The 27513-nt window shown below is 32.8% G+C and overlaps 3 protein-coding genes across 5 annotated transcripts; all 3 read right to left on the reverse strand.

The window, feature by feature from the left end:
• Positions 1 to 4388: 4388 nt before the first annotated feature.
• On the reverse strand, positions 4389 to 7391 carry RLF (reduced lateral root formation). The gene is made up of 8 exons (XM_068645502.2): positions 7246 to 7391; positions 7109 to 7167; positions 6391 to 6444; positions 6224 to 6298; positions 5755 to 6118; positions 5542 to 5676; positions 5351 to 5401; positions 4389 to 4765 (listed from the first exon to the last, which is right to left on the reverse strand). Exons 4-8 carry the CDS (start codon positions 6254 to 6256, stop codon positions 4689 to 4691), a joined length of 660 nt encoding a protein of 219 aa, XP_068501603.2. The 5' UTR covers positions 6257 to 6298; positions 6391 to 6444; positions 7109 to 7167; positions 7246 to 7391; the 3' UTR covers positions 4389 to 4688.
• A 1313-nt stretch (positions 7392 to 8704) lies between these two features.
• LOC137836776 (DEAD box RNA helicase family protein) lies at positions 8705 to 14253 on the reverse strand. Its single transcript, XM_068645503.2, has 9 exons — positions 13996 to 14253; positions 13108 to 13450; positions 12493 to 12648; positions 12181 to 12249; positions 11399 to 11668; positions 10530 to 10880; positions 10094 to 10371; positions 9562 to 9972; positions 8705 to 9438 (listed from the first exon to the last, which is right to left on the reverse strand). The coding sequence occupies exons 2-9, from the start codon at positions 13423 to 13425 to the stop codon at positions 9018 to 9020; spliced, it is 2274 nt and encodes a 757-aa protein (XP_068501604.2). The 5' UTR covers positions 13426 to 13450; positions 13996 to 14253; the 3' UTR covers positions 8705 to 9017.
• A 2586-nt stretch (positions 14254 to 16839) lies between these two features.
• DRM2 (domains rearranged methyltransferase 2) lies at positions 16840 to 27491 on the reverse strand. Of its 3 annotated transcripts, XM_068645507.2 has the most exons (11): positions 27181 to 27491; positions 27033 to 27078; positions 24096 to 24136; positions 23830 to 23964; positions 22826 to 22925; positions 22699 to 22745; positions 20781 to 20897; positions 20347 to 20446; positions 18747 to 18838; positions 17838 to 18575; positions 16840 to 17419 (listed from the first exon to the last, which is right to left on the reverse strand). In XM_068645507.2, the coding sequence occupies exons 3-11, from the start codon at positions 24096 to 24098 to the stop codon at positions 16985 to 16987; spliced, it is 1767 nt and encodes a 588-aa protein (XP_068501608.2). In that variant the 5' UTR covers positions 24099 to 24136; positions 27033 to 27078; positions 27181 to 27491; the 3' UTR covers positions 16840 to 16984. The 3 variants fall into 3 exon arrangements, with proteins under 3 accessions (XP_068501608.2, XP_068501610.1, XP_068501611.1); XM_068645509.2 differs by lacking the exons at positions 24096 to 24136; positions 27033 to 27078; positions 27181 to 27491 and adding an exon at positions 23397 to 23453 and having other exon boundaries at positions 23830 to 23921; XM_068645510.2 differs by lacking the exons at positions 23830 to 23964; positions 24096 to 24136; positions 27033 to 27078; positions 27181 to 27491 and adding an exon at positions 23386 to 23448.
• Positions 27492 to 27513: the final 22 nt, after the last annotated feature.

The following is a 27513-nucleotide window of genomic DNA, read 5'->3' on the forward strand; positions in this document are numbered from 1 at the left end:
TTAAAATAAACTCTTTAATTGCATCTTTTGTCTCTTCTAGCACTTTGTTTGCAAGTTGGAACTATGGGCTGGGTTGAAGCCATAGTAGTATTTCTTCAAACAAAAATCATCTTTATTAAAATATTAAATAGCTTTCCTCATAATTAATAAAAATATTCATTGTCAAGTTTAAAATTAATTTAGCAATTAATATATATGCATAAAAATGCTTAACCTCCCCATTTTATTTAATTATGCAAGTTATCAAGTTTAACATTTTATTGAGAAGTTAATTTAAGCTGGTAAGAAATTATTAAAATAAAAAATAAATTTATAATTATAGGTATGATCTTTAATATCTAAGAAATTGTGCACTCTCAAGGATTATAATTTTACCTTTTTTTCATCAAATTTGTTAGGATTAAATTAGTCTTGAATGATGTTTAAACTTTTTAAGAAAAATTTAGATTTTGATTATGGTAATGCATGACAAAATATTGGACAAATGAAGTATCAAACCTCTTTTAGAAGGTATATATGATCATTAAATAAAAGTATTGAAAGAAACTTGATTAATAAAACATAATTAATAGAAGCAACTTCTGGTATTGGAAAATGTAATGTGGTTTTTAGTATACCACATCTAAATAACTTGTACTCAATTTTGTTTTAATTAATAAAAGAAATGCTAAGTAATTTTAAATAATTCACAATTTTATAAAAAGTAATTGAATTTTTTTGAAGTAATTTTAGAATATTATGTGAGACCACTCCAATAAAAAAGTTGCTTTGAGTAACCTCTAAACATCTAGATCAAATATTTTAGTATAATTTCTTTTTTTATAATTTTTTATTGCTATTACAAAAGTTTGGTGTAATTGTATTTACTATCAAATGAATATATTAATTTTATTTATTTTAATTTGATAATTAAAATTTATTTCTTGATATTTGTTATGAGACAACTTACAAACTATAAACTATTTACAATTTGAATATTATATTGTGTTCTATAGTATTATGTTTAGATAGTTTACTATAATAAAATTATTAAATAAAAGTTAATTTTAGAAAAAAAAATAATTAGTTATTATATTAACTAAATTAGATACTATTTTATAAACTAAAAAATTTTCAAATATCTAAAATTAAAGTTAAATGTTCACTTTTTAATTATTTTAACTTAAAGAAGTTGGTAAAATGCATGGTAATAGGTTAGAAAAAGCTACATTAGTTTCTATTATAGATAACTAAAATAAGTTTCTATTTAAAGATTTAATAGTAGTGTATTAACATTTTCCTATAGGAAGGAGTTCAACTTAGGTCCACTTGAGTCAAGAGTATGTAACAATTATATTAAAAGACATTTAGTGATCTTGATTATAATTCTTTTTAATATTAATAATAATAATATTAATAATCATTTTTTTTATCAACAATAAAATAAATAAATAAATAGGAACCACTTCAGGGGTGGTCCAACCCTTATACAGAAATACTTGACACCAGTCTCCTATTAGAACGCCTACCAAATTAGCAAAGGGATAACCATACCAACACTAACCAATGTTAATGAATCAGCCTCATACAAGCCAAATGATTTAAAACCCAACTAGAATAAGGGAAATAAGCAGAACGAGACTTTGTATAAATCCAAGACCATACATTTATTTGCACCGAAGCGAACACTTCAGACACTACTATTAAATATAATAATAATATTAATAATCGTATCATTAATAATAATGTTATTATTAAAATTAATATTAATTATTATTACTACTTGTTATTATTATATTTATTAATATTATTAATGCTAACATTATTACTATTATATTTATTAATACTATTAATGCTAACATTACTATTATATTTATTAACATTATTAATGTTGATATTAATATTATTATTAATAATAATATCATTATTATTGTAATAATATGTTAATTGTATTAATAATAACATTATTAACAATGTTAATATGAGTGTAAAAATTGGAAGAGAAGAATATACATAAATTGTTGGAGAATAAAAATTTAGTATAGTCACTAATTTTGTTACTGATTTTTTGTGACCGATTTTGTGACTGATTTTATAACCGATTTTGTAATTGATTTCTATGACCAATTGTAAATGATTTGGTGCCAATTTTGTGATTGATTTTCTGTGATCGATTTTGTGACTGATTTTCTGTGATCGATTTGGTGACAAATTTTCTATTACTAAAAATCTAGTCATTATTTTAGTCATTAAATCATAAAAATAATTTATGGTCACATTGATTTGGTCACTGATGGTAACCACATTTTTCGATCACTGATTTCGGTCATTATTCAACAATTTTCTAATAGTGACAAATCTCAAACAATATGACTTGTGACTCAAGCTTTGTGTGGAACACTTAAGCATGGCAAAGGTGTTGTGCATGTGTCTTGAATATGTGCTAGCATGTGACATGTGGTTGGGATGCTCAAGTCACTATACAAGAAAATATGAGGAAACTAGACCAAAACTCATAACAATGAAAATACTCTCTATGAATAAAACTTAAATTAGCAAGTTTATCAATACATGCATTCCTTTCACGAAAAATGTGAGAAACCCTAAACCTGATTTTCCTATTACAAAATATCCAAAGAAATAGTAAATACACATAATACAATATTTATTATGAAGTCATTGTATGTTAAAATTTAATAACAAATTAAATGTGAAGCCTTTGTATATTAAAATGAAGTGATGAAATAAATATTGAAGTTTTAAAACTGAAGAGGCATTTATTATTAGAAGAAAATACATGTGTATACTTTAACTGACAAAAAATTTGAATTTTTTCTGCAACTTTGAAAAGTAATCTATTTAGTTGTGCTTAAACTTTTTTGATAATTTTTTAAATGGATTCTTTCAATGCAATAATCACAAATATTTACACTAATATAAATTCATTTATTGTCAAAGTGAGAGAAGATATTATTGATGCATGTATACCAAGTGCACTTACTGAAAAAAAAAACGTAACAAATGTTAAAATGCGTAACAAATACTAATAGAGAAGAGTGTAAATATATTTTAATTAAATACTTTTCTTGATGTGTGAAAAAACCTTAAACAGCATATGAAATGAATTGGAGAGAGTATAACTTTTTACCTAATATTTAATTAGTTTTTATATATGCATAAAAAAGTTAAATAAAAGTATAGCTGTTTTACCAAGAAAAAGACAATCTATGACAATTTTTATTTCCGTAAAAAAAAATCTTAAAAGCTATGGGTATATGATATAATGGGATATAATGTGAAACATGATAGGATAAGCTATAATCTTATCCTGCGATTGGTGCATAAAAGATAATAAATTAAATAGTTATAGGATATAATATAAATTATGTTTAAATAATAACTTATATTAAAATAACATCATTTCTAAAATTGACTCTATATAGCTGGCACTAACTAATCAGAATTCTCAAGGTTTATTTTATTCTCTCCTTACTTTTTTGTTTTTTGAAACAGTTACACTACTCACTGATGAATTGTTCATCCAAAATCTCTTAAACTAGAAGAAACATTTTAAAATGTGACTTACAAAAAAAAAAGATAGATACAGCCAAAGCATTTTCTCATCTTTTGTTATATAATCTTATTCAATATCCCTGAGTTTCATACTCTACTAATTGTTTAAGTAATGCTTAGATACATTTTACAAACTAATTTTTTTTTAAAACAGAAATCAAACCCGTTAAGTAATCATGTCAAAAATAACTGGAAAATCCAGAAGTTCAAGGGGTATTCCAGCAGGGCAATTACTTCCTGCACCATATTACTGCACCCAATTATAGTATGAAAAGATGCCCTTAAATAAAATGGGGGTACATATCAAAACATTCCAGACCCCTTTTTCCAGAATATGTTTCTGGATATTTTTTTTGGGAACAAATCTTTTGTATTGTGGATTTTTTTATCTAGAATGGGATCTTGATTTTTGTTTCTGAATTTATATTTCCAGAACACAATAATCTCTTCCGGATCTACTTTTCTGGAATGTATTATTTCCAATTCCAGATTTTCATTTCCAGAATGAAGGGCATTTTCAGAAATTTAAAACTATGTAGGGTGTAGGTTCAAAAAGATTGGGTGTAGGAAGAATTTGCCTTCCAGCAGCTAAAGTTTGAGAAGCCACATCATGACCCATCTAAAGCTTTATATCCTCTCTCGGATAAGTTATCAGTGTGTGACTCACCTTCAAGCCAAAAGACACTCACTGGCATGAATGGAGATATATGCTACAGTCTCCTTAATCTAAAGGTACTAGAAATGCAATCATCCAAAAAATTGGAAATGCATCAAATAGAGAATACCTACCACCTTACCCTTGAGCTTTGACTTTCATGTAAATGAATAGAGTAATCAATCAGGAATGAAATGTTACATTGTTAATAAAAATTTCTAGTTTACATAAATTGTAATCATTCAAATTGTAGAACAATGTCCCTGTGAGATCTTTAAACGGAAACACATATACCTGTTGGAAAGTCTCCTTAATGTGGTTCCCCTAGACCGCAATTGAGGCAGCTTTCCAATAATAATACCTACAGAATTTATTTTTTATGTGCCCCTGATTGGTACATAGGGAGGGCCATGAAGAGGTATAATGGACTAGAGCCAGGGCTATCTTTGTATATTTATTCATTCTTATAATGAAATCATTTTCACTGACTCTCATCTAAGGTACCCACAACGCATTTCTCCAATAAGAATTCAGCATTAACCCAAGCATGGTATTTATCTGATTCAAAAATTAAGGAAAAGGGCGAAAGTAATCCAAAGAAAACAGAAACTTTGTGCATTATTGGGAACAGATGAACATGTCCAGGGCAGGGAGCAGAGCAGCTACTTAAAACATAGCATAGGCATAAACAAACAAACAAACAGGAATAACCACATATAATAGGAATGACATAATCGCCCTTGCAAGTACGTAAAAACCTATATAAGACTTACTTGAGAATGATATACAAAAACATTTAAGAACCAAATGTTGTAATGATATTGACAGGTACAAAAATCTTGGAATATTTTGTATTACTATCTCAACGCCCAAATATCTTTTAAATGGGATTCTTAGCATTTAGGAAATTAAGATCACCTCCTACAAATTCATCATCAACCATAATATTTCTCATGTTAGAAGCATTTATCGTGGATGACTAACATGTCCAGTGCAATGCATACACACAGAACAGTTCACAGAGAAAAATCAACATCTGAATGAAAAGAAAGTGAAATTTTATCCAATGGTAATATTAAATTAAAAGAGTAAGAGACAGAAATGAAGGACGCTCACAAACTTATTGAATCACAGAAAGGATACTGAATAAAGATGTGCAATCTTTTCCTACTGCCTTCATCAACATATCAACACCTGCAAGATTTTCCCATTTTGTAACAATATGACTCTCAGCTAATATTAACATCTTTTTAAGAAAATTTAGTTTTAATGAAACCGGTAATAGGAACTATAAAGGATAAAAGTGAACTTGCTGATTGAGTTGATAGCTGTACCTCCAGGGTGAAACTTCATATATGGAGATATATTGTAAACACGGCCTTTTAATACAGTCCACATGTCACCCTCTGTTTTGTGTTTTCTAACTTCGTCAATAGAAATAAGTCTCTTGTTTGATTGCCCTTTCAAACCTGGCACAACATAGATCAAGTTGAGAAATTGCATCATCTTATTCTTGAAACTAATAACAAAAAATTCAGTATGAGAACCCGCAAGATCTGGATGAGTCCGGGTGAGCTTGAGCCAGTCCATTTGACTATAGCCTTTTTCAAAGGGAACTTTGGCCCGAACCGTCGGCTTCTTAGTAGAATTCTTCTCTTCTGGCAACTTCGACGACAGTTCCTTAGCCTTACTTGGTACGAATTTTGGGGCGGATTGACTGGATTCATTTGGCTGACTTGAAGTTGTGTTAGTAACGGTGAAAGACAAAGAACCAACAATCGCCTCCTTAGAGTTGGAACCATTGGATAAACCATCCTGACCAGTACTAGTTGCATTTGAAGATTCTTTAATGGAAATATCAGCAACATCTGAAGCAAGCTTGTTCGTTTCAAGATCAACAGGTGCACCAACCTGTAAACACACGGTATCAATTACGTTTGATACGTGAACCATCATAAAGAGAACGATTTAAGGGTATAAGTGCGTAAAAAACAAAATAGCATTCATGCCTGTTACCTGACAAAATGTGAAATCATCATCAATGTCCATCTTAGAATGAGTGAAGATTATATTACGTTTTAGTAGCTGCAACTGAATTTTGCAATAATGAAAAATCATATTTAGTTAATATATTTAGTTAATATATTATATGATCACAGCATCTAATTCTAGGTATTTATTACCTCTTTCTTCTTCCACTCAAAATTTCTTCCCACTCTCTGCCACTGCCCCTGCCCCTGTGGATGTGAAATTCCATAAATACAATTCAATAACCACACAAAAATAAATCATAAATTAATTAATACAATTTTCCGGAGAGGAATAAAAGGCAATCAAATTGAAACATCAACCCTCTTGGCTGGAACCATAAGCAAGATGATTTTCGAATTACAACTTTCACCATAAACAAGGTTTGCTATACTTCTTTCTTATAAGCTAACAACTCTCTAAATACAATTCTAGTAACTCTATTAACATAATGCTAAGTTATAATACTCTTATTTATAGACTAAACCTTACACATCTAACCTCACTCTTCTGACATATAGCATGCATGTCATAGATTCTAACATCAATGAGACCACTGTACAGAAGAAGAAAAAAACTTCACTCTTCTGATATAGGTTTGTAGTTGAACAAGTTACATTTGATTATGTCTTTCATCACTAACTCGATTTTTTTTCGTGGCAATTTCAATGCAACCAGCATTACAAAGCAGGAGAAGAACAGAACCTAAAACTGAGATTCTTTCATTGAATGATTAAGCTCAATCATTCTTGATTATTTTATGCATTGACTAAAACATCACACCACCATATGCAAATCACAGGAGCACATTCTTCAAAATCAAAAGTAAAACAAAAACAAATTCGCAATTTGTGCATAATCTTAAGCAATTACCAGCCCGATTGAAGGAAAATCCTCGCGAATCGGAAGCTCCTTCGTCGATTAGGGTTTACCTAAGAACAACAACACATCACATGGAGAATCGAAGAATGAACGCATAAACCAATTGAAGGAGAATCGCAAACTATTACCAAAACGCTTCAATACCAAAAATGCTTCAACGAGGAATTGCAGCAAATTGAAAATTCTTAAGTCAGATATCATAAAGGAAGAGAAAATAAAAACCCTTGGTATTCTTTTTCATTTTCCAAATTAGCGTATCAGTTATTATTTATTTGTTTATTTATTTTGAAACGACAAGTTTTAAAAATAAACATCAATATTAGAAATATTATGAGTTTTCTTCTTGCAGTCTCACTCTATCATATTCAACTCAACTGAATAAAGTTACAGAATATTAAAGTTAATAGATGAAAAATATGTAAAAAAAAAATTAAAGACTTTAAGAATATGATCGACCATATGTAACACCTCTCATAGTGTAAATACATACATTAATATTTCAATAATTTAACCCATTTGTATCTTAGTATAAGTTAACACACTTTATAATTAAGAAAAACAAAAATAATATAATTGCATTACATTATTACAAATGTAATAATATAATAATATTCATGACAAATTATTATTTATATTTAATTAAATAAATAAACCAATTAATCTAAAAGAAGAGTTTTTAATCTACCAATTTGTTTAGCACTCTTAGCTAAAAAATAAAAAGGATTTTATGTAAAGAGGTCTTACAATATCATTGACAGAACCAGAAATAAAGTATAATGGGTGACAATTTCATTCAACATATTTTGTACATGTATATATAAATTAAATTCTATATAATATATAAAAAAAAAAAATTGAATGTGAGATATCATATTAATTATGTTATAAAAATATTATAAAATTATAATGGAATGAGTTATTTTTTGTATGATAATAGCTAAGAACTACCTAAGGCAGTAACTTTTAGATTCATTATAGAGATGTACTAAAAGAAATTTTAAATGAAAAAATTATATAGTGATATGTTAAGATCTATATATTCGAGTTTAAAAATATGTTTAAATATTACAATCAATGTCCTAAAATCAAAAGAATAAGGTACAAAATAAAAAGGGATAGAAATAGAGAAAATTTGTTAAGTTTTTAAATCTCAAACAATCAATCCGATTTGTTATGTTTACAATTAAATTACAGAGAAAGATTAATAAACAATATTTAATTCATAATCTTCTAATAAAAAAAATCTTGGAAAATAAATAATATTTTAAAAATATAATCACCTTTCTAATAATAAATAAAACAAGAATATAAACACTGTGTTGAACTTTTCTATGAAAAAATTGATGATTGGTGTAAGACACGGAAGGGTTCAATTGTAAAACTTAGTTTGTGATTTCCTTTCACTGCTGAGGATTACTTTTAGCTCTCTTATTGTTTTACCTATCACTACTACTCCCTTTCTTTTATCTTCTCATACTATAGTGACACCTTAGGAAAACGAAAATGTAGAGATCAGAGTGGGACTATAAAAACAAGGTAGAGGGACTATTTAGAACTTATAAAGAGAGAAAAAAACATAAATCAAGGTTTTGCTGAACAAGAGCATGGTGCCACTCGATTAGGCGGAAAAATACAACATTTAAATTTTAGTATCTAAAATATCTGTTCTGATCTGATCTGAGTGTAGGAGAAAGAAGAGGAGTTTGAGAAAATAAGAAAAAAAGGCAGAAGGTTCATCTATGCCAGATTTGCAGGTAGGCTTCTACAAAGCCCCTCAAAATATACATTTAGCCATGAATATTAGTATGATGAGATCCTAAATAGTCCATGTTGAACCAAGAATGCTCGTAGTAGACCAAAACAAAACAAGCTAAAGATATATATGTTGTGGAAATGGTTCCTAATCGCCGCCACCACCCTGAGCCTGGGGACCTATGATTCCTTCTTCCTCTGGAATCATGCCTTCCTCCACCTCTCCATTGTACCAGTCTTTTGAAGGAGTATTGTTAGACCTAGGACTGCGTGGACGTTGCCGTGGGGATCCCATCATGGATCGATGAAAACTCTGAACTGGGGATCGTTGGCTCCTCTCCTGTCTATAGGGGCTAGGACTGCGGCTTCGATCTCTATTATTAGAGCTGTTCTTATTGCGATCACTATCACCACCCCATCCACCACGTTCCATCATTGACTTGTGAAAGCTGCTTTGGGAATGTTGAGGTAATGCGGCCCTGTCAGGGCTACGACTACGTTCACGGTTCACGCCTTTGTACCGATCACTCCATCTAGATCCCTTCTCTGGACTCCCACCCCGATCATTCCTATCAACACAAAACAAACATCAGCATTAAGAATCCTTCTAAAAAAACCATAATTCTCTGGAAAAGTGAATTTAGAAAATATTTTCACATAATCAAATATCATTAATAATGACCGAAACAAACCTTTGAGAGTCATAGTCAAAACCACGGCCTCCTCTGCCAGAAGCATTCCCCCTACCTCCATAATTTGAATCACTACCTCTTCCACCATATCCTCCATAGTCACCCCTTCCACCGTATCCTGAGTCATTATTCCTTCCACCATATCCAGAATCACCACGTCCACCTCTTCCACCAGAACCCCATCGTCTGGATCTTCCCATCCCACCGCCACCACGTAACGACATATCACGAAGTTCTGGAGGAACTTTCTGGTCTGCACCTTCCAAAACTTTGATGAGATCTGAAGCATATTTTGCATCCTGGTCACCAAAGAAAGTGTAAGCTAGCCCAGTGGCTCCAGCTCTCCCAGTCCTTCCAATCCTATGAACATAGTCTTCAACCCCTGTGGGGAAGTCATAATTGACAACCACCCTGCAAAATATTTATGGACATTGTCAAATACTATGATCACCACAGTGGATAAAGAACACATTTTCATATTTTATGGGCCCCAGAATAAGAAAAAATTATAATAAAAGTAAGAATTAACAACCTAATGTCCTTGATATCAAGTCCCCGTGCAGCAACATCTGTAGCTACAAGAACAGGTGACCTCCCAGTTCGGAACTGACTCAACACATGATCCCTCTCAGCCTGGGATTTATCCCCATGTATAGCAGCAGCTCCAAACTGACGTGTCAAATTACGAGCAAGTTGATCACACATTTTCTTGGTAGAACAAAAAATAATTATCTTTGATCCTTGATCCTGTGAACGTAAAATATGTTCCAGACGTCTCTGTTTCTCCATCAGGGGCAATACTTCAATATGCTGACATAATACCAGACAACATCAATTAGAAAGTTTAAAGTGATCATTAACACAATACACTACCTAACAGAAAAACAGCATAAAAATGAAAAGGTTATCAAATATACAAGCAAGAAAAAAAACATTGCACCCAAATGTATTAGTAGCAGAAAGCAAACCTGAGTAATGGACTTGTTGGCAACAAGCTCGTCTACATTGCCAATGTTCACCTGGACAGGTTTGACCAGTAGATCAGCTGCAATTTTCCTAACCTCCTTTGGCCATGTCGCAGTATACATGAGTGTTTGCCTGCGATTAGGCACCTCATTAACAATTTTCCTAATTTGAGGTTCGAAACCCATATCCAGCATCCGGTCTGCCTCATCTAGTACCAGATAAGAGACCTGCTGAAGACTAATTCTTCTCATCTCAAGAATATCATTCAAGCGACCAGGTGTGGCTACTACAATATCTGCTCCACGGTCAATGTCTCTGAGTTGAGGACCCTTCGGTGCTCCTCCATACAAACACTAGCAAAAAAGGGTGTAAATATATAGCAGCAAATGCAAACAGTTTATTTTCTAGATATTCCTGCTATAAGTCAGTGGCATACATGTTTCAGACAACCAACACGTTTCCTACACTACTAATTTCGCAAGTAATAAAAAAAAAACATTTTTGTCAACTTGGACAATTGAACAGACACCACCCATGCGGAAAAAACTACACACTAATATTACTCAAGACACATCGTTTCCTTATTTTTATAAGGGAAAACTATTTGTGTTCAAAGATTATGAATCCCACAACTACTGTGTATGTTTGCTTACATGAAATATATAAGATGAAATGACACAGCCAGTTAGCAGAACATAATGAGGAAACATGAAAACCATTATAGCAGGAAATCCAATAAAGGATACTACTACAGGCAATATTTGTTTCACATTCTCAAATTTGAGTGAAACAATAATTTTAAATGGTTTTTCATGCTGATGCTTGCAAGTAAAAGAAAAATAATGTGATAAAAATGAGAATAAATACTTACTGCGCAAGAAATTCTCGACGATTTCCCAAACTTCACAGCCTCATCTTGTATTTGTGTTGCCAACTCTCTTGTTGGTGAAAGAACCAATGCAGTGGGGCCCATTTTGGAGTTATTACCACAGCGCTTGAGGTGAATAAATGCAGGAATTAAATATCCCAAGGTTTTTCCTGAACCTGTTTTTGCAATGGCAACTATATCTCTACTTTGAAGAGCAATGGGCCATGACTGTGCCTGAATTGGAGTTGGGGCTGCGAAACCAGCATTTTGTACCTAAAAAAAGGAAAATCCAGGAGATTGGTTTTCTTTGTAACTAATTGAGGAGTTAATGCCGGAAGAAGCATCATCCCTCATATGCAAGCCACCAATGCTTGCTGATGCAAGGTAGCGCATGAGGAGGCCTCTTCTTCCGTACAGACCAAGTGGCAGACTGAATCATGACCAACAGTAGTCCCAGCCACGAACTTGGATGATTCGGAAAGCCCTTCCAAAAACTTGGTCCACCATAAAGGGCGCTCCAAAGTCCAAACTAAATGCTAGCCCCACAAAAGAGGGCACCACACCGTACGACATTAGCTCCTCCCCAGGAGCAAATATCGCACCTACGACAAAAAAGTAAAGATGGCAAAAAAATTATGAGCCTGAAACTTAGAAATTGGAGCTTCAGGAATCAGATACTTGCACAAGGAAAAATTGGGTCAGATACCTATGGAAGCTGGGTACCCGCCTAACTGCCACTACTGAAGATAGATGAGAAAATAACAAAACTAAACAGAATTTGATACCTCTCTCAGAAGCTCCGGTGGAAAGCCTGTAGACCCAAATGATGCAAGAGGTGGAGGAACGTTGTCTCCCTAGAAAAAATACAAAAGACCTTCAATTTTACTGTAATTGAAACAAAATCCAAAAGTAGTAAATAGCGTTCAATTATATATAATTTTCCAAACATAATTTAAACATTTAATTAAAAACTTGTGTCTTGCGTCGCCGAAGTAAAGTCAATTATAGTAACAATAATAAAATATGCAAATGTACAAATCATGAAACAGTAAATGTGACAAAATTATTTGCTATGAAACTATAAAATATATACTTACAGTCACAGTTATTTCATGTCGACTTCGATAAGACTCGGGAGATAGTACAGCTGCAGCTTCCGATGCCCCATGACCTTTGACAGGATAGTTAACATTGGCAGCAGCATTTGTTCCAGTTGGCAAACTATGAGAACTGTAACTTCCACCTTTGGAACTCTAACACATGATGAAAGACATAAAGGATGAGCCCCACAAACAAACTATGATCGAGAAAAATAAAGAGTTTATTTTCAAGCATCACAATCTTTTTCCTTCTCTACCAACAAAATGTATTCATTAGGAAAAACGCGGAATAAAATGTTCAATTCATGCACTTATTGTCTAAGTACAATAGAACACATAATGGATTCGCCCCATTCCCCAGTTGAACTCATCTTCATATGGATACCATAATCAGTGATTTCAAATGAATCCAAAAGTTGCTTAAATGTCACCGTTACAAGACCACAACCAGTTTGTAGAAAACTTTATGCAATTAGCTACAAATAAAAAAAAAATTCTATGTCGTAGGCCACGTTGAAACTATATGCACCAGCAACTAAAAAACCATATGCAACTAGCCACTAACTAAATTATAAATTGTTAAAAAGCAACAATAAAGTTAGGTGTCAATACCTGATTATTCCGTGATCCAGCTTCATTAGACCCACCACTGCCATTTCTATCATACCTATCACTGAAATCAGGACTATGACCACGTTGCGACCCTTGAGACACATGTTGAACCTGGACAGAAGAGCTAGGCACTGAAGAAGACTTTGGCAGGGCAGCTGAGGTCGATGGCCTCTCATACTGGGTGACATTGGTCTCGGGATTCCAATAGTAAAGATACCCAGTCTTGCCATCCACAAGTCCCTTCCATGGTTTAGGGAGGGTCGGATCTGGTGGTGCATACCGCGGACCCATTGAAGAGGCAGTTGCTGTGGCAGCCATAGCAAGGAAAACCCGCAATACAATTCTAACATCACAAAACAATACAACAAATCAGTAATAAGCTATCCAGAAAATATAAATAATAAAACCAGCTACGGATAACTCCCAATTAAAATATTAAAATATAATAACAATAAAAACTACAAGAGCGATAGCCTTTGCTTTAACCGTGACCACGCATTTAGCAAAATCTACAACATTTGAATACCACATTTCATTTATTAACCAAATCAAACAGTTATCCGAAAACCTAAATCTCGCAATCCCAGCGAATTTCGAATGTTCAACACAACAAGTTAACAAACCCTAGTCTTCACCGAATATCATTTACAGCTAATAATTCTCACCACAAACCAAAACAAACCCTAAAGGTAAAACTCCGAAGCTGTAAAAATAAAATCGAATCCAAAAAAAATCTATCGAAAGCAACTGCAGAGTTCCTGAACAAGCACAACCTGCGTTTTCAAACTCAGATCTGGTCGATTACGGAATGCTGCATGTAACGCACGAAATTGACCTAGAAAATTTGAAGTGAAAAAAAAATACGAAACGAATCGAATCTTGTCATACCGATTGAAGAGCGAGAAGTGACCGTCGATTCCGCGAGCTACGGCGGTTTCTCTCTCTGAGATTCGAACGCGAAATCGGGTTCGGGTTTCGGGTCGCAGAAGCTCACGTCGCTTCGAAAATGCGACGAGGGTGAGAAGGAGAAGCTGAGGAAATGAAATGGGTATTTATACAAAACAGAGAAAGTGAAAGGGTTGGGTTAATGTTAGGTTTGGCGGGTGACCATGGTTAGGAATTTGAACTGGAACTCTTAACCATGGTTAAGTGACCTCAACCACCAAGTTATTTAAGCAAAAAGAATAAAGCATTCTTTCAAAAATACATGTATTTAAAGAATTCTTTTAAAATCTCGTATTGAAGTTATTAAATATAAATTGACAAGAATATAAAATATTAAAAACAAATATCACTCAAAAAATTCAAAATTAATCAAAAAAAATACTAACATCCTTAAAATCACTATTTTTTGCTCTAATATTATTTTAAAATGCATAAATATAATTTGCTTTATAGATATTAATTTTTTTAATAATGTTCAATACTGAATTTTTACATCACAAACATTAACAGATGGTAATTAAAATGTACCATTGATGCATGAGTAGTAGTAAAAAGTAATCAATTTTAAAAAATTAGAATCATAACTCATTGAACTTTTAGAAACTAAGTTCTTAAAAAAACTCATTTATTACTCTTAAGCAAAATATTAGGGGATATTCTAGAAAATCAATTATAGAATAATTTGAACAATCTTACAAATAAAGCATTCCACAATTAATTATAATATACTACAAAATTCTCATTCCATAAAGATAAATATAATTCAAAGTGTTTCAAAGATTAATTCTATAATTAATTCAATAATCTTTTCACTAGAGCATTCCATAATAAATTTTAACTATTATTTCGAGTATCTTAGCATGGTTTTAGTAATTTATGCACCAATTGTATAGTATTAAGCTCTTAAATACCTTTTTTCAATGAATAAATTTTAAAAAAAATATATTTAATTGATTCATTGTAATGTTGATTTTAATTTGGTGATGTCTACCTCATTTTGAATTTTCTACTGTATATATTTTCTCTTTTTTTTTCTTAAACTATTCACCAACTCATTTACTCCCACATTAATAGTTTTCTTTCTTCTTCTTTTTTTTCATTTATGTCTTCAAATAAAACACCATAATAATTCTTTAAAATGTATCAGTAACTTAATTTTTTAAACACAATTTTTCATTAACTTCCATTTTAAAAAATAAAATAATATTATTTTGATTTTTGATAAGCTTTGAGCTATAAAAAAATGATGAATTTAAAAAAAACAAACTTAGAAAAATGTTATTATATTAGTTATTATTGAAAAAAAAACTCAAAGTTTGAGATATCAATTATTTCAATGATTAATTAATATTTTTAACAAGATGAAAATATCTTGTATATAATCTAAAACATATTAGTAATAAAATAGAAAAAAAAATGAATTGAGTTGTTTGAGTTTACTAATAATAACAAAATAATTATACACATAATATTGTATTCACGTTCTATTGACATAACTAATATTTAGAATATGAGAAATTAGTGATAAATTATATATGTAGCAGTATTCATAATAAAAACATTATATTATAATTTTAAAATATATAGTTATCCATCGGTTTTTAGTTTTATCTATTATTTTAATATTTTTAGTAAATTAACATTTAAAAGAGTGAATATTTTGTATGATTGTTAAATTTGTTCAGAACATTGGAACACATAATATCATGTATCCTTAAGGAATAAAGAATTCAAATTAAATTACAATTTATTCACAAATCCATGTAAACTCCAAAGCAAACCACTCAACAATACAAGAGACAACACAGACATGATTTCATCTCAGGGAGCACAGACAAAAACAGATCCTTTTGAGGTCAATTTCCAACAAAAACCAATCTAAAATTAACTTGTGAAACCCACTTGATGCTAACAAAAGTCATCATGATTATTGTTAGAAAATTAGCTCAAAACTTGTAGGTTGATTTTCTTAAACCAGATGAATTCAAATCCACAACCAACACAGACATGAAACATGAATATGCAACTCCAAAACTAATATATATCATATTCGGATTTTGTCATCAAGAAATTTACCTAAACAACATAACATAAATGACCTTCCAAATATCAAGATCCGTAAACAAATATATATCATATTCGGATTTTGTCATCAAGAAATTTACCTAAACAACATAACATAAATGGCCTTCCAAATATCAAGATCCGTAAACAAACATAAGTTTAAATCTCAATCATCAACAACATTTACAACACATCATTCTAAATATAAAAATTCTAAATATAAAAATTCAGAACTCATAACTCTGGTCATTTCGAAAACTTAAATAAAACACAAAAAAGACCTTCCGAATATCTAAATGCAAATATATAATTTCTATGTCCATAAGCAAGTCAAATCAAGAACAATGTTAGGTTTTAAATTTTATGTTGACTGCATGTCTATCTTAAATGATTTGGTGAGAGAAATTGCCAAACTTCTATCATAAAAATACAATCGATAACAAAGAAACAAAATCTTAATCTAATCAGGAAAATATAAACAGTAAACAAAGAAGAAAAGAGAATCAAACACAGAAACTTCAATTGTAGTATTACCGAGCTTCAACATACATCCACAGATAAATTCACTACAACACAAATATTACAACAGTCTAGGAACCTTAAAAGATAAGATTTACTGGATCATTCTGCAAAATTATCAAAATGGAAAAATGAAACGTCTAAAGAATCATTCAGTACTGTACCCAGATAGGGATCAAAAAAATTGTAACCTGAAATCAGAAATTTTAAGATAAATGTTTTATTTGAAAGCGTTGCATTTCTTTGGCAACAAAAATGGGGTCAGAAAAGTAACTGTCTCTAATGTTTCAGGTTGTATACCAAGATCCTAAAAGTTTGGATTAAATACAAAAAGGGAGATAGAGAAAAATCAACGATGTTTGGCAGTCAAATTTTTCACCAAGTCCAGAATTCTAAAGTAATCAAAGAACAGAGAGGATTCTTTTCCCTCCAGTCCATCCCTACTGACCCTGTTGCTACCAGCCAGGTTATTACATGGACTGCCACCAACAACGAGATCAAAACCTCCAAAAGTGCTCATCAGCTGCTCCAAACGATCACCATCTAGCTCCCTCACATCATCCATATCAAACAAATGACCTTTCTGATTTGTTTGCTCCCACCAACTTCTAACAATATTCCTATTCACTTCTGATTTTTCAACAGACACTACGTTCTTGAGAGGGATGCCAAGCCGATGAAGAGCTACCTCAGCCCCACCAATTCCAGAAAAGAGAGAAAGAAGATTGATACCATCAGGATACATCTCCTTCAGAACTGACAAGTGGTATGCCACAGTGTCAACCTGAAATGAACCGAACCGATGAGGAAAGAAAAATTTACAAAGAGAACATAGATGCATTAATCACTAGTTTCACACAGGAAGTTCCATAGAAAAGAAAACTTGCTGAAACTGCATTTGATTTCTGGCACTTTGATAACATTATTCTCAATACAACAAACCGAAGTTAGCCACGGTCTCTGACATAGGTGATGTTCTGTCAAAAACCACTTTTTTTTAATGGAGGAAAGATGTTATTTATATATAAATACTTTTTAACAGGTTCATTCTATTTTCTTGGTCTTCCTCTACCTGATGACTCTAAAAGTTGAAACATTGCAAGATAATTCCAAGGAGAATCATATTTCTTTATGACAGTAAACACATCCAGAAAGATCTTTGTGGAGGCTTCATTATTATAAAAGAGTGAGAATGATCATACCTGGAACGAATTGCCAAGTGACTTGTATCTGTCAGTCCTACTTATTCCACCTCCCCTGGTGTGGTTCCTTGGGAAGCCTAACAGTGTTTCTACTTCATCTGGCTCAAGAGGAGCAACTTTATTCCTTCCAACCCAAACCAGATTCCATTTCCGACATTGATCAAGAACGAACTTTTGTACATGCTCAGGTGGATCTCCAGTATAGTTTTCTACAGCTTTTCTAATTCTTTCTGTTAGTTTTGCACTGCCAATACATGTTTGCAAACAATTAAGTTTGGTCCTTGGGTCCCATGAGGGCCACCACTTCCTTGTTAGGGGAAAAGCCTCGTGTACTGTACGCGGTGGAAGTGGCAGAAGTGGGAACCTATTTTGGATGGGGAGATTGTGAATGTAGCCCCTTTTCCTGGCTGCCGCACAGAAGAACTTCGAGTCCACAAATTCTGGCTCCACATCATACAAAAATCTAGAAATTGTTTGCCAAACACCTTTTGGTGCTAAGGCTACATTTTCATAATAGAAGTAAGGAGGCCCAATGGCATCTTCCGGAATCCTTCTGTGTGTTATGAACATTGACTCTGTAGGTACACCAAACCCAATCATTGGATTTGGAAGATGAAGAGCTTCCTCCTCATCTTCATTGAGGATTTTCTTCTCACACCCCCTAGGCTTTTTCCTTCCCAACACTTCACAATTATAAAAACTTCGTTTCTTGGACTTAGTATAGTCATTGTATTGTAGCTGTAAAAATAACGATAAAATAACTTGTACATGTGACAGATAAATGAGGGGACAGCAATATATGGATGATGGTACATAATTTTAAGGAAAAATTACAGAAGAATATATATGCATTGCATTTCTATTTTATTCATCCCAAAATACCAATATGGCAATATGCTACGTTGCTACCTTTTCTTCAGGAGGTAGAAGAGCATCTTCAGCCTTTGCTAGCTGAGCAACATCTATAAAATCTACCAATTCTTCAAGTGGAGAATTTCGGCCTGTAGCATTTCATTAGAAAAAAATGAGACAACTAAAAACAGACAATGAAAAAGTTCATTCAACCAGACATTTTGTAAACTTGGGAAAACAAAAAAAAAAACAAGAGGCCATGTCCAGTTCTAACTTACTACTATGAATTTTGGCAGAATAGCAAAATTTATCATCTATTGTTTTATTATACAAACTTGACCAATATTACAGTGGCATTCCTTTTTTGTATAGTCCCCCCACAGATCAGCCCATTTTTGTGGTAAAGGGATATCTCCAATTGAGACTCCCTGCCCAAGCTGGGAAGCCAACCCTAGACCTTGGTTAGGGGACCAAGAGTGAAACCCTTGACGTTGGTTAAGGCACCTTAAGTGCCAAACTGCTTGTGCAAACAACTTTTGGTTTTAGTGCCCTTCTTTAGACACAATTATATATAATACAAGACCTATAGATGTTACTTCTCCATGTAAATCATCATTATAGTATTTACCAATTAAACTATCATAACTTTTTCTTGGTTTGGCTAAAAGTAACTGCAGTATATTACCGAAAAGTGTTCAAGCCCAACAACCCACTACTAATTTGGCTGGCTGGCATGCGCCACCTGACCTGCCAACCCAGTAGGTCAAAGACGGGGCAGGCTTACCCACAAGCCCTTTTTCTAATTACAAAAAAAAAAAAAAAAAAAATTAGTTTTTTTAAGGATATTGATAGATATTTTGTAAATATGTTAGATATTTCTATCTATCTAATGGGCTTAGCCCATACATTTTGGCGTGTTTTTTCTCAATATATACATACCCCTATGTGCTCTTTAGACACTGTGATTTACCCTATTTTCTCTTTTCCTTTATTTTGGATGGCAGTGTAAACAATATTTGTTAGAAAACATCAGGATTGATTTCCCTTCTCATTAGGCTTTGATACCATGATGAAAGGATCAAGTCACAAGGGATGGTACTGAGTAGCTACTATGTTGAGAAGAGAGAAACTAAGAAGGAATATATGAATTTCGTGTGCTGGGAGTATTCTTATTTGGATAATAAGGGATACAATAATAATGAATAAAATTAATATCTAATAATGGAAAATATTTGGTAAGATATTTCCCTATCAAATCATATCATATCTCCCTATTTGATGCAATCAAATTGTATCTCGAACATAATAAACTCATAATTCTAACAAAAATATCATTCAATCATGTGCAATGAACACAAATATAACTTTGGGAATTACAATAGGAAGTGTTAACCAGAAAACCTTTAACAGGTTCATTTTACCACCAATGACTATAACTTATGATAAGAGTGCATATAAAATATCCAACAACTGACAACCAATATCAATCCTTAAACCACGGAATTCAAGGGACATAAACCCATGTGCTCAAAATCAAGAGAAGATAACGAGTGAATCATACACGCAACAAATATAAAAAATACAAAATTCTCATTTTTTGCAGAATAACAAGCCAATAACCCACCCACACTAACATTCAAATGGAAGCAAAACAGACCTAATCTTTCAATGGCAATTAAAGCCTCCTCCAACTTGTACCCCATTTTCACCAAAGTACGTAATGTATCATCGTTCTCAGAAGTACCTTTTGCAATTTCCTGCAAAAATATAAAATGAGCAACTTGTATCTTATAATACAAAACTTGTTCCTATATTTTTTCCTAGCATAAGCACTTGAAGAACAACCCCATAAATGTTTATAAAATCAAGTGGAAGCATGATGACAATTCATTTTCAGTGGAAATATAAAATTATACAAATCCCTGAGGTGCCACATGTTTGAAAATGATTACATGTCTAATTGCATGCCCTATAGAACTAGAAGAAACCATCTAAGTAGATGACACTAAAGGCAAAAATTAGCAAGATATAAAATGAATCAAATCATACAAACTCTAAAAAACAAATGTCAAAACATAGAGCAGAGATTACTTCATTATCAGAAAAATTATCAGTATCTGACAAATCATCCCAAGAGCTCCCTGCATTTTCTGAAGAACAAGGATCTCGCTCAATATGCTGCTGTGACCGGGGAGAACTTTCTAGAGCCTGGAAATAAGAAAGCAAAAAGCATCAAGACAACGGTAACATGAACAGCCAAGATATAATAGTATGCAAACGGTATATTAAAGTACGGAAGAAATCTAAAAGAAATCAGCAAAGCAAAAAAAATCAAAATAAAAGAGGTGAAGTGAAGGGTGAAAAAAGGAGCAATTATATGCACAAAAAAACATAGACCAAACATTGAAGACGTAAAATATCATTGTCATTTATAAGGTGGTTCAGCTACTCGTTAAACCCCATCCTATCTTACACAACTAAAACCAAGACAAAATTAGGAGAAGAAAAATTGCAATCATTTGCAGAGTTTCTTGGCCATAAAGTCCCATAACCAGTTTCAGAAGAAACTTGTATTAAAAGGAAGAAATAAGTTCTTTGAAAAAATATCCTATTATAAGAAATAAAGGAAAATAAATGGGAGGAGAGAGGTTATTAATCCGATTAAACTCTTTAATCTTCAATTAATTTTTAACAATGGAATGATCATTGGAAGCCTAACATAGAAAGATGAATAACTTTTAATAAAAATTTATTCCAATCTTTATTAACTAGAAGTTTTAATGTCACTTTTTCTCCACGTCTATGTTCTTAATAACAAGCAAATGGAATCAGTTTCAAAAATTTATGCATAGTTTTTTTAGCAAGCATTTTCCACCAAGTTTGAAGAATAAATATATAACCGTCGGTATATTGCTTATATTTTATATTGCTTATATTTCATACCGTATAACTGAAGTTGCTAATCTTTTTTACAATAAGATACTCAGTAATTTTATTTCATTTCATGAACCAAAATATGATTGCAATGACATGTCTGCTACAAACATGGAATTCTAGTTAGGTTTCCACAGTTATCAATATCAAATAGCAATGTGTGGCAGCCAATTCAGAAAATACTATGGATGGATATCGGAAAGTGGGACAATAGATAATTTAAATGTTATAATACAAACTAAATAGCATATACTACACATTAAAATACTCTAAAAACAAAAAAACAAAATACTGTTAAAGAAATTCCAGGATGAACATAAATCGTAGTTTACACATACAGTCATCATCAACAATCTAGAAGCATTAAGAACAATGTAATGATGTAAAGGAAAAACGAAGAAAGATGATGGTCAAATTAGAAGAAAAGGCATATAGCCAATTACGTAAAATTAGCAAAATGGAATGGGATCAGGGAAATTTAAAAGAGCAGAACACCTGAAGAAAGTTCTTATAAAATGTGAAGGGTCAGACTTCAAAACAGATGAGATATTTACCCCAAAGTACCCCAAACAACCGTGTTTCAGGATAAAAATGGGTTTTTGAAGGATATACAACAGTAGCACCAGTATAATGCAACAGTACGAGAAAAACTACCATTTTGGCCACTATGTAAAACCACTCGCCATTTGAATCCCACAGCAGTCCATAGTTTTTCCATTCCACTACTTCACTTTACACACTATTGACTGCTATGGGTAGATGGATGCAACCTTACTCACAAAGAAACTGTTTTCAAAATTAGAATGTTACCTCCAAGTCACTAAACAGCCAGCTTACCAATGTTACAAACTTACAAGGCTTACCATTATTAACTACCAATGAAAGCCAGCAATGATTCACTATTCATTTATGAACACTGTAAGATGCTAACAACTTCACAATATGGAAACGGAACTGTTTATTAATTTAGGAAATATAAGGAGGGACAACTACAGTAGAAAAATTGCTTAAAATTCAATAAAAGCTCAAAGACACAAGGTCACGATGCTCAGGACTTGTTAAAATATCAACTCACCTTGTATGACAGAAGTTCTTCAAGTAGTTTATCTTCGTTTTCCTCACCTGGAAGATCATCAGGCAATATTATTCGTGAACTTTATGAATCAAATCCATATTTCAATAAAGTGAAGCAATGTTTTTACCATATTCCTGAATTACTTTAGAAACCATTTCTCCAGAAAATCCCATGCCAATGAAGTGGTTAAATACCTTGGAGTTAGCCGAAACTGCAGACGAGCTTGCCTTAAGGGGGAGAGAATACACACATTAGCAGCTAAAAACTCTATTTCCTTTCCGCAATGTTATTTCTTCATGCATGTTCTCATGAATGTATTTTTTCCATTGGTTTAAAATGCTTAATTGAACCGGTAATTGGAAAAACTATAAAGTTAGCAAAGAAAATGAATAGAATCTAATAAGCACCCAAACACATGGGAAACCCTCCCTTAAAGCTAGCTGTTAAAGGAGGAGAACTGAACAGTTAAATACTTCATTAAACATTTCATACCACTCAAGAATGGACTAAGCACCCCATAATACCCACAAGTCCCAATCAGAATCCCTTTAATGATACCAGACAAAGATCTCATAAAAAATAGAAAATACAAAGAATCTAACAAATTTTGTGTGTGCAATAAAGTGCAGGAAGTGATACCAAAAGAAAGGTAACAACTTGTGAGTATTTGAAAATAAAGTTATAAACCTTCTAATTACCATATCCCACATGCCATGGTTGCCTTAGAACGTAGAACCAGATATACTAAGGTTACCCTAATCAAGGAAGGGATTAAAAAAAAATCAGTAAATAAATCCAAGTAATAGCAATAGAAAAAAAAAGAAAACTGATTAATGAAGAAATAGTTACGATGAAATTAGCAACATAAACAATAATGACAGCCGTTTCCAACTAAGTGAGGTTGCTTCAATAGATCAAAAGACAAAATGTTATATAGGGAAAAACTGAAAAATTAATACATGTATCAATTCCATAAAATCTAAGCAGTAAAATAGATATTATATATGAAAAAATAATTTATACGGTTTCAGACTAAAGAAATTTTTTCCCCATTGACCTGCGAGATCAGCTTATCATTTTGGTTTATCAAATCAGCAACATCTGCAATGAGAAAAGTCTAAAAAAGCTTACCTCTCCAGATCCAGTAACAGCATCTCCATTAGGAACAGTTAAACATGAAGAAGAAGACTGATAGTTCTCAATTTCAAGCTCATCTTCAGTGTTCCAATCACAATTATCACTCTTCACAGGAGAATCATCTCCTCCCTGCAATAATTGTTCAGAAAGAAAAGCAAAAGCTCAGACGCAAGAAAAAGTGAGAAAAAAAAGTTTTTTAGAACCATATATGCTCCCAAAGAAAACTAAATGTGTAGTAATGAATGACAAGTAAAATATACCATCTTCAATCTCTCAACTTTGCAGAGTACAGGTATTTTAGCTGCCCAAGCACAGAAGTAAGAGAATTAGTGCCAGTGAATAACTCTTTATCAATTGTATTCTGTTAGTTTGTTATTTACATCTGTCTGTCAGACTTGGTCAGTTAGAAGTGCTGCTATATACATAGTTGCTGTAAACAGAAGTCATAAATTGTACAAAACTCAGTATAATCAATACAGAATTTTTCATGCCTAACATGAAAGCTTTCATAAAAAAAATACAAAATTTTCCTTTCCTTATAGTTTCTCTTTATCTCTTAATAATTAGTATCACACAAACCTAGTTACATCTAGGAACAGCGGTCAAAGCAAACTATTTACCAGGATTCATGAACTCAATTCACTGAAAAAAAATTGGACTGGACTAGTGTTCAAGAAGTAGAAATCTTCAGCATGCCACCACAAGCCCGTCACTAGTTTATCTAAATAGCTTAAAACAGTGGCAGGAAAACAACGATTCACCAAAAACTCCAAACAGCTACTTCTAAAAGGTACTACTACTAGCCATTGCAAAAATACAAGGACCATTAATTATAACCAAGAACACAATACACAAATTACAACACCATATAACCCATGTAGCTAACCTTGCCTAGTGGAACAAGGTTTTCAGTTTAATCTAGTTCAAAATCCATCGTTTTCTAACCCCTCGATGGTTCACAGAATGATTTTTTGTTTTTTTTGTTTTCTAACCCCTTTAGGCCTCTATTTAACTATTGTTTTGTTTCCATTTTTCTAAAATAAAGACTTAGTTTTGTTTTCTACGACTTCTGCTTAATGTTGTTTTCATCTATTTCTAGTTTAAATTGTTTACATTGATCACTATATATAGCAATTTGATAGACAATGGAATATCATAGGCTATAATTTTATTAATTTGAGAATACCAGTGAGCTCAGTGGATCTACAAGCAAGGAAAATACCCAAAGAGAAGAATAGTAGAGCAACAAGAACAAAGAGTGAGCGCCAACAACTGTGAAGGCAACACTAACGATGGATCGTCGTGAGTATTGCAATGTTGACAACGGTAAAGCTAGCGACAACGGGAGCTTTGTGAGTCTTCTTATGGTTGTCAACGACATCAGTGATGGTTGTTCTCAAAAGAAATATGGCAGAAGTACCGTCAACATCAAGAGGTGTGAGCGATGTTGTATGACCCCATGATTCAACATTCTTTCATCAAACCCTAGCTTCTCACACGATCCCTCAATTCAACGAGCAACATCGTTATCTTACAGCTATTCGCGCCTCACCCAATCCGACACTCGCATCAGCTCAAGACCTCCTTTGTACTCATTAGATCAAGCGAGTTTACAAGTTTACTCAGGATTTAGACAACATTGGTTGCTAGTGATGAGAGAGAACCAAATAGCCATGAGATGTGTTGATGATGGCAACAATGGAGGGAATTGACAACATCATAATGATCCAATTTACTTACTTTGAAAGAGTCAAATGATGTGACCATCAAAGGAATTTGGGGTAATTTGGCTCAAAGACTTGTGGGGATTTGTGGCATATCAAAATGCTGCATTCGCAACATGAAAACACTTATGAACATTTTGGATAGGCCAACCTCAGGCAAAACACAACATCAGCCAATGAGCTTCCTATTGACAACCCTTTTTATGACATTCAATCCCGCCCGACCCCAACCAACATCCACTTGACTAATAGACATCCTCGTGTGAAACACGTGTTCATACAAAACATTACCTACACAAAAAGAAAAAAGTCTCTCTTCACACTACTCAGGAAATTGGGTTGCTGCACGACAGTCCAATAGCATTGATTGGCTGCCTTGCAGCTTGGCAATTTCCTTCTCGGAATGCTCTTTGGCTAACCTAGGTAAGGTGTTAACTTTGACCATAACAATAAAAGGAACAACATCACTGTATTTTGCAAGTGTAGGTGTGGGGAAAAAATCAAGTCTACGGACATAAAGATACATATTCCACAAAATGAAGAGGAATGCTACATTAATGAAAACCAATATCTTGCTGTCAAGAGCAAATAAACACCGAACACCCTCATTCCATCTCGGACTTACCCTCTAAGAATGTCAAAGACAACAACTATGAACCTTGTGCCACATTCAATGATACCATAAAAGAAGAAATAATTAAACTTTCAGGAGAAAAAAATGCATTTCCCACATAGTGATTTCAAATGGTTATTTCATTTCGGTAATTGACTTCCATAAAGTGAAGTTTTCAAATTGATCCAGAAAGTGAGACTAAATATCTTAAAAGGCAAAAGTAAACTGCACATGATAAGAGAAATTTCTTTCAGTACATTTCACCCTCCAAAAAATTCCAGGTCTTAGACCCACAATAACTGAAAATCACACAAGCCGCAGGTTCGAGTAGGGTAAACCCATTTCAACATCTTTAAGAGCCAATTTCTTATTACATAATTCAGATAGAAACTATGTTCACAGAAAACCATGCCCCCGCCATAGCATGAACCACAAAGCAATGTTAGCCACTAAATATTCCAAAGACAACATTTTTCATTCCTATACCACATTTAATAGTTTAATCACTTTGTCACTCATAGTGATAATGATCTTACCCACCTCAAATAAAAATTTACTTCAGTGGAGGATTTGTGTGGTCTACGAACAAATGCTCCTAATGGTACCAGAAGGTGGATCTTGGTACCATAAAATCCCCAAAAACAACACCATAAAACAAAAAACATAAAAACATAGCTCTGGAAAAACAGGGGAAACGAATTCCACCCATTTCTCCCATGCAAAACACACACTTTTCAGATGAATCAATAACTCCTCTTATCTAAGCAAGCCAAACACACCCACACACAAAAAACACGTAAAACCCTAGAAAACAAATTTCATCACCGATTGAACACAAGACACAGTTACAGAATCACTACCGGTCGGCAAATGCAGAACCCAGAATGCACTTCCACGGGTTCAGCTCTGCACAAAACAAACAATCAAACAAAAAAGAAGCGTCAAAACAAATTCAACTCACACAAAATCAAACAGAGAAAGGAAAAGGAAAAAGAGGGATTTCAAAACCATTCTTCTTGAAAGAAAGAAGAAAATCCGCTGGTGCATGCAAGGAGAGAACAGAGACAGAGAAAGGAAGAGAGAGCTTTCTGAAGAAGAACACAGACTGAGTCAGATTTGTGAATGAGACTTGCAATACAAAATCATCGTGAACAATGCAACAGCACCAACATGGAAAACCTTTTCCCCACTCGCGCATTTTTGTTCTATATTCCACTCTCCCTCGAAAGGTGATGATCAAGCAATCAAACGGTGGAGGACACATAATTTTCTATAAAGAAAACTACACGTGTCATGTTTTGAACCGTTTGATTGCAACACCAAACCTTAAGATTGGTTTTA

This window comes from Phaseolus vulgaris, chromosome 4 (genome assembly GCF_051622355.1).
Source record: "Phaseolus vulgaris cultivar YP4 chromosome 4, ASM5162235v1, whole genome shotgun sequence".
NCBI classification, from domain to species: domain Eukaryota; kingdom Viridiplantae; phylum Streptophyta; class Magnoliopsida; order Fabales; family Fabaceae; genus Phaseolus; species Phaseolus vulgaris.

Bases quoted from the DNA above. Each gene is read 5' to 3' on its own strand.
- DRM2 (XM_068645507.2), bottom strand. The intron at 18,839-20,346 runs GTCTGTTTTGCT...GAAATGCTACAG, and splicing joins AATTGCCATTGAAAGATTAG to GCCGAAATTCTCCACTTGAA. The intron at 18,576-18,746 runs GTAGCAACGTAG...TTATTTTTACAG, and splicing joins TTCTACCTCCTGAAGAAAAG to CTACAATACAATGACTATAC.
- LOC137836776 (XM_068645503.2), bottom strand. From the start codon at position 13,425: ATGGCTGCCACAGCAACTGCCTCTTCAATGGGTCCGCGGTATGCACCA. The intron at 12,250-12,492 runs GTAAGTATATAT...TATTTTTTCTAG, and splicing joins GACATGAAATAACTGTGACT to GGAGACAACGTTCCTCCACC. The intron at 9,439-9,561 runs GTTTGTTTCGGT...TTGTGTTGATAG, and splicing joins TTTGACTATGACTCTCAAAG to GAATGATCGGGGTGGGAGTC.
- RLF (XM_068645502.2), bottom strand. From the start codon at position 6,256: ATGGACATTGATGATGATTTCACATTTTGTCAG. The intron at 5,677-5,754 runs GTTCTCATACTG...ATGTTGTGCCAG, and splicing joins GACTCATCCAGATCTTGCGG to GTTTGAAAGGGCAATCAAAC. The intron at 5,402-5,541 runs GTACAGCTATCA...AAAATCTTGCAG, and splicing joins TATGAAGTTTCACCCTGGAG to GTGTTGATATGTTGATGAAG.